A 10,000-nucleotide genomic window follows, 5' to 3' on the forward strand; every position below is an offset into this window, starting at 1 on the left:
ATGTAAAACCAAATGGAGCAGAAAGGACCAGAGGGGGCGATAAAGTGCATATTTGCCCCGCGCTGTAACACGGTCCGTTACACTGATGTAAAGTCCTGCAGCTCCACTGCTGGGAGTCAGGTTCTCAGACTGGGTTCTGTCTGTTGTTGGTGTCACGTCTCTTCTTCTGTCCTTGCTCTGGTTTCTGTTTCTGGACCAAACACCTTCTCAGCTCAAATGTTCTGAACACTTCTACCTCCACCCTCAGCTCCACCTCAACTGATGGAGGAGCCAAATGTTGGTCTGGAACCAGAATTAAAGGCCTGAGAAGAAGAAAAAAAAATCCAAATCTGGAGTTTCATTTTAGACAAAAGATCCAAAAACTGCAGACTGTGTTGATGACCGATTCAGAACCTTTGACACGTTCAGTCCATTCTACTGTTCACTGAGTGGAGAGGAGTGAATGGAGTGAATGGAGTGAGAGGAGTGAGAGGAGTGAGCAGCTGCCCTCTGTGACATGGTGGGACAGTGTATCCCGTTTCAGGGCTGTCATTTTCACGGCCACAGTGAAGATTGGGGGGACGGGGGGGGGTGAAGGGGGAGTCCCTTTACTGGCCTGAAGCAGACTTCAAACAAAGGGCAGTGAAAGGAGTGAGGAGAGGGGGGAGAGAAGAGTGGAGAAAAGAGAGAGTGGGCCAAGTGAGTGAGCAGACAGAGGCAGTTAAAGCAGCAGAGATGTGGGATGGCGTCCCAGTCGTCCAGGCTCAGGTTTCATGTTGGCAGCAGAGTGTGAATAGACATCAGTGTCTCAAGGCCGTCACACTGTTCAAGCGCTACTATGTGAGTAAGTTAAAACCGCCGTCCACCCGCGCCTGCACATGGACACTGTCATGACCATCAACGCGACCATGAAACAGTCAGACACATGGTCCACAGATCAGGCCGCTGGTTCACATCTGAAGAATGTTCTGCTGAGGAGGAACACCTCCAGGTGTCCCTGCTGTCCTCAGCAGCAGGGGCACCTGGAGATGTTCCTCCAGGTGTCCCTGTTGTCCTCAGCAGCAGGGACACCTGGAGATGTTCCTCCAGGTGTCCCTGTTGTCCTCTGCAGCAGGGACACCTGGAGGTGTTCCTCCAGGTGTCCCTGTTGTCCTCAGCAGCAGGGACACCTGGAGATGTTCCTCCAGGTGTCCCTGTTGTCCTCTGCAGCAGGGACACCTGGAGGTGTTCCTCCAGGTGTCCCTGTTGTCCTCCGCAGCAGGGACACCTGGAGGTCCGTTCACACCCGGACCCAAGGCGTTACTGTTGGACTGACCTCTGATGGTCAAATTAGGCAACTGCACCGTTGCAAAAAACACTGAACACAAAGAGTTAATGACAGAAGCTGAAGGATCAGTCCTCACACACACACACACACAGCTGAGTACATTAGTTGTGTGGATTAATGGAAACATCTCAATGAACAAGGAAAAATGTTCTGGTGTGAAATTGCATGCAGACTGTGTGTGTGTGTGTGTGTGTGTGTTGTAGTTTGGCAAAGATGGAAATGTGCTGAGTCGCAGCCATGAGGAAACACAGCTGTTGGACCGAACACTGACTTTTTCTTCTCTGTCAAAAGATCTGCTGGATTTACTGAAACACTTCACTTTTACAAGTGTGTGTGTGTGTATATGTGTGTGTGTGTGTGTTAGCGGACTTCTGTTTATTTATCCCTGGTGGATTTGATGGAAATCGAACCCTCTTCTCCCCTGACCACGTGTTGTCTTGACCCTGGTTCTGATGAACGACTTCAGGTCCAGTTCCTTCTCCAACGTCTCTAGATACAGTTTGTTACGGTGTCAACAGCGTGAACTCACTACAGTCGGAGAGCTGTCAACCACAACGTTCTGATTCACGGTCAACGTGTCGGTCAGTGTCAGGAACAGAGTTACAGAGTGACCTGTGGAGGTGTACGGCAGTGGAGGTGTACAACCGTGGAGGTGTTACAGCTATTCTCATGGTTTTCACAGAAGGAAAAATAAATGACACTTTGTTTTTATAGTCAAGAAAGAAAGTGGGGGAGGAGGAGGAGGAGGAGGAGGAGGAGGAGAAAGGAAAACAGAGGGCGTGTTGAAAGACTCCTAACAGTCGACTGAATCCCTGATGTTTATTTTTCCCTCATTATGCAGATGAACTGAAAGACGATCTGTGGAAATGGCCCTAAAGTCATTATGGTGTAACTGCAGCTCTAATTAGTCTACACACACACACACACACACACTCACACACACACAGACTGTGTGTGTGTCAGGGTGTACCAGGCACAGCTTCCAGGACTCAGTGATATTTTTGTAGAATTCTGAACTTAAAGCCAGAGTTGAAGATAGAAAATGACATCTGTGATGTCATCAGAGACGACCAATGAGAACATTAGTCCATTCAAACTCTGTGGCTCTTTAGTGAGAATGATAATTAACATTAGAGGCTAGCTGTTAGCACGCAGGGAACAGACAGGTCCTGGGTTCGATTCCCAGAGGAACCAGGCACCTGACGCCTGTTGCAGCAGGTCTGCAGTGACCTGTGGGGTCAAAGGTTAAATTATTATTGTTATTACTTTGAGTCTGAAGTGTAATTTATTTCTGAAGGTGGTAACTAGTTTCAAACCAGACCAAGGGCCAACATAAAAGTTTTTTTTTTTTAATTTCTCACGTCTGTGTACTTGTATTAGTATTTGAAGTATTTCTCTCCTGTGGAGTACCCGCTCCACATGTCACAGTATCCTGGTCTCGGTGCCTCCTCTTCAGTCATGGGTCTGGTGTGGGGGCAGGCCTGGAGGAGACCCTGTCCTGGGGGGGGGGGGGGGCGTGGGGTTCATGGCCTCAGTTCCACTCCAGACCTCGGTTCTCTGCTGTGATTGGTCCGTTTAACTTCTTCTGAGCTGTGCTCACACACGGGCGACGTCGCCTCTGATCGCCTTCCTTCACTCTAATCTCAGCTAATTTCCTGTGTTACCAGCGTTAGGGTTTGTTTGTGTCGTTTAAACAGAACCAGACTGAGAGATGTTTACAGGCGGCGGCGGTCGGAGCGCCGCTGCAGTCGGCTCTTCACTAATCTGAGTTAAACTGAGTTAATCTGAGTTAATCTGGCTGTTGGGAGGGGATTATCTTCATCAGTTCTTCTGCTCCATCCTAAGACCCAGGGCCTGCAGAGAGGAGGAGAGGAGAGGAGAGGAGAGGACCTAATCCTACTCCCCCCCCCCCCCCCACCTCACCTCCCCCCTCAGTCTATGTCAAACAGTTTTGCTAAAATCAAAGTGGTCCTTCTGCTAAATTGCTTCGACTGTTTTTTTGTTGGAATAAGAAGGAAGACAACAATTAACAGCCAGATTTTTTTTTCCTCCTCCTCCACCACCTCCTAACCCTAACCCTCCACCTCCACCTCCACCTCCGCCTCCTGCTGCAGCAGCCGTGTCCTGATGTCTGAGGAAGGATCTGTTTACTCAGTGATTAGGACAATTTGACTGTCGCTGGCTGCTAAATTTAAACCATTCACTGGAGCAGATTGGTCCAGACAACATCATCAAGGCACCGCGTGTAACTCTTACACACACACACACACACACACTCTCTCACTGGTCTGAGTGCTGAGAGAAAGTCTCATCTGGATCGCTGCCTTTTTCTCCTCAAACTTAAATAAACCTTCACATATAATTACAGACCATTCTGTATATTTTCACGTCCATTTCCCTAAAACACTCTGAACGATAAACGTCTAAGAGCCGCGTGAGGGTCTGCACGCACACACACACACACACGCACAGTCGTAGGTGAAAGAGCGTCTTTTATCGATTCAGAGTTTTCTTAGCGTCCTCGCAGCATTAGCGGCCGTGTCCTTGGCTGCTGTTTATTTTTTCCTGCCAAATCTTGTTCATCTGACGCGGCGCTGCCATGTGATGGCGATGAAAACATCATCAGAGTCAATATTATCCTGAGTGAGCGCTGACACAGACTCACAGTCAGAGCTGCTTCACTCAGAGACGGTGTAAAGTGTAGGCAAACAGGACTCCACCTTTGACCTTTTCACCCCTGATCGCAGTCACTGCGCAGTTTCAGATTTTTCAGATTAAATGCGTTCTTTTATAATTTCCAACAATATTTATTTATTTTTTGCCACTGAAGTGAAAGTTTTTACTGAGTAAACTCAAGATTACTTCAGAGGTACATACTTGTTTTTTTCTGCCAAACAAAGATGTTGTTTTTCTTTAAAACTGATGGAGTTGGAAATACTGAGCTGAGCTTCAGCAGGGTTTAATACACGTCTGCAGGACGGTGTCAGAGGAAGCTGTGGTCAGACTGATATATATATGTATATATATATATATATATACATATATACATATATATATTTATATATATGTATATATGCATATACATGTATATACATATATATACATATATACATATATATTTATATATATGTATATACATAGAGTGTTGGAGAACAACAGGTCTGATGTGGGAGAACACAGAGTTTCTTCCTGACGTTGATTGATTTGACTGTGGTTCCAGTTGTAGCGGCAGTGAAACACTGTCTGTGGCTGCAGCTCACATTTATGATGTGTCAAACCCCAGGCTGCAGTCAGAGAGCTGCCACTTCACGGGGCAATTATCTTTACACACTCTGGGCTTTGTGAGTGACCGTAGTCAGCCTGCATGTGTGTGTGTGTGTGTGTGTGTGTGCTGGGGTCTGGTCAGTGTCCCTCTGGCCACAGAGGGATGTGAGTAATTACCAATTCTCCAAACACTACTTTGCTCTATTTAAACACATTACATGCCTCTGTTAGCAACTACAGGCCACACCCCTGTACTGCAACTTGTGAAAGTACATGTATGCACACACACATACACACATGCACACGCAAAGAAACACACATTACTTAACACTGCAAGCTGCTTGCAATTAACCAATCCTTATCACACACACCCACACACACACAGACACACACACACACACACTTTCATGTTTCTCCTGCTCCTCGACTCCGTGGTGTTCATGGACATCAACTACTGTGGTTTTTTTTTGGTTTTTTTTTGGACACAGTTACAGTAAATACTGTGGTAGTTTTTTTTGTTTTGTTTTGTTTTTGGACATAGTTACAGTAAATATTACAGTTTGAAGCGTCTCTGAGCAGCTGAATATTTTTGAAAAAAAAAATTAAAATGTCTAACTGTAAGAATAAAAACAAATATTAAAGCAATGTCAGTAATAAAACCCCAAAATGTTTTGGTTTTTTTACACATCTGTAGGATTTAAAAAAACCCTCAAAAACATTAAAAACATTTTAGTAAGTAAAACAATTCAAATTAAAAACAAATAAAAACGCACAGTGATACACAAATTAAAATGGAAACATTAAAAATATTTAAATTATTAGAGGAAAAATAGAACTTAATTAATAACCAATAAAAATAGCAAATAGTAGATACCTATAGTAATTATTATTATCATATTAAATAAACAATCTGTGATAATTATTCTAGAAATTGTGGGACAGAAAATATTTTTTGAAAACTAATGAATCAAAAAAGATGAAATCTAAAAATCAGGTTTTTTTCATTCACAACTTTTTGACTAAAACGAACAAATGAACTGGGACAGAAAATATTTTTGAAAGCCAATGTTTTCAAAATAGACGAAATCTAAAAAACTTTTTGACTAAAACGAACAAATGAATTAAACATCAGTTTAAATTCTAAATTCGCTGTATTTCCATCCTTTAAAAATAAATAATAATATTCAATAAACTGTGGCACAAACAGAGACAGAGATAAAAAAAACAGTTTAAATTTATTGGAAAATAAAAACCCATGGAAATCATTTTATTACTTTGTATTTTTTTTATTTAATGTTGTTGAACAGAAGTTCATTTTTCATTTCACTGCAGAGAGAGAGAGACTGAGAGAGAGAGAGACAGAGAGAGAGAGAGGGAGAGACAGAGAGAGAGACAGAGAGACAGTCAGATTCTTCAGTCTTTCTCAGGGAAACGTGTCCAGACTCTGGGATCTGCTGCTCTGTCCTGCCCTCAGCTCTGACTGCTCGTTTTTCCGCAGCACTTACACACACTCACTCTCTCTCACACACACACACACACACTTGAAGTGTGTGTAAGTGTGTGGGTGTGAAAGAGAGCGAGGGCCTGATTACCTGATTAGTTTAAGAGGGCCTGAGGGCTTCATTACAATATCACAACAAACAATTATCATGTCTCTGGAGGCACGGAGCGCTCACACACACACACACACACACACACACACACACACACACACACACATACACATATACACACACGCACACACACATTTCTGGACTGTGTTTTATTTATGAGGCGTTAAAGAAAAGGTCAGAGAATAAAAAGTGCTGAGGAGGTTTTTCTGCTCAAACCTCTGGGGGGAGGTGTGGGAACTGCAGGGGTGGGGGGCGCTGTGAGCTCAGTTCATCTGGTGAACGCTGTGAAGTTTACGTTCGGTGATAAAATAAATTTATTGTCAGCGGCTCAGCTTCACATTAACACCTGATTTTATTTCTGATTTTTTAATGAGTGTCCAGGCAGGAAATGACATCAGAGGCGACCACAAATGAAACTGGAGCAGATGGACGACCGCTAGTTAGTGGAGGGTTAACCAGGTCGAGGAAAGATTGTTGTTTACAGACTGCTGCTGTTTCTGATCTGAGTCGACAGACGTTTGTTGTCGGTAAAGAACTTTTTTGTTTCTTGATCCTTTTTTTTTGTTTTGTTTTTGACCCAGTATTTGGTTGTCGAACGTTGACTGAAATGATCGTGAATCGATTGCAGATTATTTTCTAAAGTAAGTAAATATTTCAACTAACAACCAAAATTATTTAAAAATACATGTTTTCTATCGTTTCACTTGTCTGGATCAAACCTTATGCCGACGACACCATGTCCTACTAATGACGTAACACACAGTTTTATATCTGCTACTAAAAGTAATTGGCATATTAGTGTATATATGGTATATGGAGACAGAGAAATAAAAATTTGAAAAAAAACACTCCAAAAATCATTGGATGAAAACATGAATGATTTGAATTAATTTAATTTGATTTTAAAAAAATAATGTGAAACTAATGAAATGGAAAATGTACTCTCATATTGCACATGCAGTACAGACATCCAGAGTATTTGTCTGTGTGTGTTCGGAGTATTTAATCAGCAGTGTGTGAGGCGTGCACGTGAGGCGTGCACGTGAGTCGCAGGAAGCTCATTAGCTGTCAACAGTCTCCAGAACTCCAGTCAAACTCATGATTAATGAGCTTCTCACTCGGCCAATATTATTTTAACATGAGTTCTAATGGAGCAACTCAACCACCGTGGCGCAGGCCGTGGACCAATCACGGGGCTCGGACATGAACGGCAACAGGACGTCCAGAAACACAGACGGGGATGAATGTTCTCCCACAGCACGGTCTGTTCCTGCTGCTGTTCCACACTGCTGTCATAAAACATAGGCAGCGCCCCCTGTCTGTCCGTCTGTGAACAGGTCCGACCTCAGTTTGAGACTCGGGGAAGAATTTTCCATAAAACAACAGAATTAATGAAAAAGAAGTTCCATCCCAGACACCAGGACTGACGTCCTCCAAACAGGAAGTCGCAGGAAGTCGCAGGAATGTGTGTGTGTTTTTTCTGGGATCAGATCACCGCAACTTTTCCTCTAAGGCTGATGGACACGTCAGCAGGTCAGGACGTCGTCCAACCTCCTGGACGCCACAGCTGTGGAGCATCAGTCTGAACTTTGTCTTCTGTCCTCAGTGTCTCTGACTGTGTGTGTGTGTGTGTGTGTGTTCCTCAGCAGCTCAGCTCGGGGTGTTGAAGGTTTTGGTCGGGGGTGCGGGTGCGGGGGGGGGAGGGGGACGGGGTGTCTCAGCAGGGTCTCCAGCCTGGAGTCCTAATTGAATTGGAAGTGTGTTTTGACAGGAGTTCAGTGTTAGCTGTGACCAAAGTGTGGCTCTGCAGCCCGCGGTGGTCCCTGAACAGGACTGAAGTGGTCCTGACTGTTACGGTGTCAACAGGTGGGGCCGTGACCCACACCTTTAAACACTCTGTGTGTGTGTGTGTGTGTGTGTGTCCCGGTGACTGCATTCTGGTGTAGAAATGTCCCGTCTCCGTGGAGACGCAGTCACATGTCAGAGGTCTACAGACAGACGGAGAACGGACTCTGTTTCCTTTGATCAATTATTGTTCATCGTCTCACCAGAGACAGGAAACAGGAGCGGAGCTGTGTGTGTCAGAGGAGGAAGAGGAGAAGAAGGAGGAGGAGGAGGAGGAGGAGGAGATTTCTGTTTTTTAAGTATAACAGGAGGTGTAAAAACTGTAGAGCACGAAACAATCAACAAATTAGGAGGAAGAACAAGGAGGAGAAGGTTTTACACTGGATGTCCTTCCTGCGTGTGTGTTGTGGTGTGTGTGTTGTGGTGTGTGTGTTGGGGTGTGTGTTACAGGTGGAAATCACTGCCCAGACTCAGAGGAAGTGATTGCTGGTCTCTGGTTGGATGGAGGCAGGTCAGGAGGTCGTATCTATTTCATGTCTTCTCGTCCCATCGTCTGGTTTCCTGTCATTGATCAGAACAACCCCCGGCCCCCACCACCTCCCCCACCCCCTCCAACAAAATGAAACCTAATCATGGACGTGGGGGGAGAAGACGGGGAAGTGAGGAGTAAAGCTCTCTGTGAGAGAGAGAGAGAGAGGGAGAGAGAGAGAGAGGCCACCTCTCAGAGGAGGATCTGTTTCTCTCTAATCTAATTTCTCAGCTTTACTGTCAAATGAAAAGACCGTCTAACAGCAGGAGTGTGTGTGTGTGTGTGTGTGTGTTTGGTCCATTGTCAGCGCTGAAGTTCGTGTTTCCAGTGGAACAGATGTGTCACACCCCCACCCCTCAATATCTCTGCTCATTTTTGCCATGTCAACCTCTGAACCTCAGCACACACACGTTCACAACTCTCTGGTATTTGGAGCGACAGTTGTGCAGCTCTCACTTTCCTGGTGGGGGGGGGTCGTCACCCCTCCATCTGTTCCTGATCGGCCCACGGTGCTGAAGGTCGTCTTCATGTAGAGCCGTGTCCATGAAACTAAATAAAATAATAAAACAAAATAATAATAATATACAGAATAATAAAAAATAATAATAGAGATTTATTTGATCTGTTGTAAACATGAAGAAAACGCAGAAATAAAACAGAAAAAGAAAACTTCAAATGAGACCAAAGACTGAGTGAGTACACACATATACATATATTTTTGTATATATGTATATTTATATATGTATATATATACATATATATTTGTGTATATCTATTTATGTGTTTGTATATATATTTTTCAATGTAATGTTTTCCATTGTGCTATACAGTATATTTAAAGTAGTAGCCCTCTTAACTGAAATACTGTTTTGTGAGTGAGTACACATACATATATTTTTCTATATATATATGTATATTTTTATTTATATGTATTTATATATACACATATTTTTGGTTATATCTATATATTTTTTTATTTGTGTATATATTTATTTTTATATTTGTATATAAATATTTCAATGTAATATTTTCCATCGTGGTATTATTTTTTATTTACTAGCCCTCTAAAATACTGAAGTACTGTTTTGTGACTAAATCAGCTGAATATTTTCCTGCAGTTTTTTTCCTTGTAAATACACCTCAAAGATCAGAGTCATTCACTCTGTCAGGACGCTGCTCGTCCCCCGCTCCTGATCTCCTTTTTCCAGCTGACCTTCTACCTGTCGGCGCTCCAACCGTCTGCTCCGCAGCTTCCTGTTATTCTCCACGGCTTCGGACCAAAACACCTGGATCCATTTCAGATTGCAGAAGTATCTTTGATCTTTTCAGCCACATCGTCCCCGAGCCGGTAACAAAAACTCTCGTCTGACTGTTAGTTGTTTTTTTTTATTTTTTATTTCTGCCTAGGCCTCAAAGATCAAGTTAACGCTCTCAGGTTTCTTT

At 43.6% G+C, this 10,000-nt stretch overlaps 1 protein-coding gene across 3 annotated transcripts in view; it reads left to right on the forward strand.

Moving 5' to 3' along the window:
• The window catches only part of srbd1 (S1 RNA binding domain 1), a 52,464-nt gene that overhangs the window by 42,307 nt on the left and 157 nt on the right, over positions 1–10,000 (forward strand). The window contains exon 21 of one of the 3 annotated variants that reach the window (XM_008321339.3): positions 9,766–9,905. In XM_008321339.3, coding sequence (XP_008319561.1) covers positions 9,766–9,905 — 140 coding nt within the window. Of the gene's footprint in view, positions 1–9,765 lie in introns of all 3 variants that reach the window. The other 2 variants (XM_017037523.2, XM_017037524.2) reach the window with 2 other exon arrangements.

This window comes from Cynoglossus semilaevis, chromosome 12 (genome assembly GCF_000523025.1).
Source record: "Cynoglossus semilaevis isolate Cse_v1.0 chromosome 12, Cse_v1.0, whole genome shotgun sequence".
NCBI lineage: Eukaryota > Metazoa > Chordata > Actinopteri > Pleuronectiformes > Cynoglossidae > Cynoglossus > Cynoglossus semilaevis.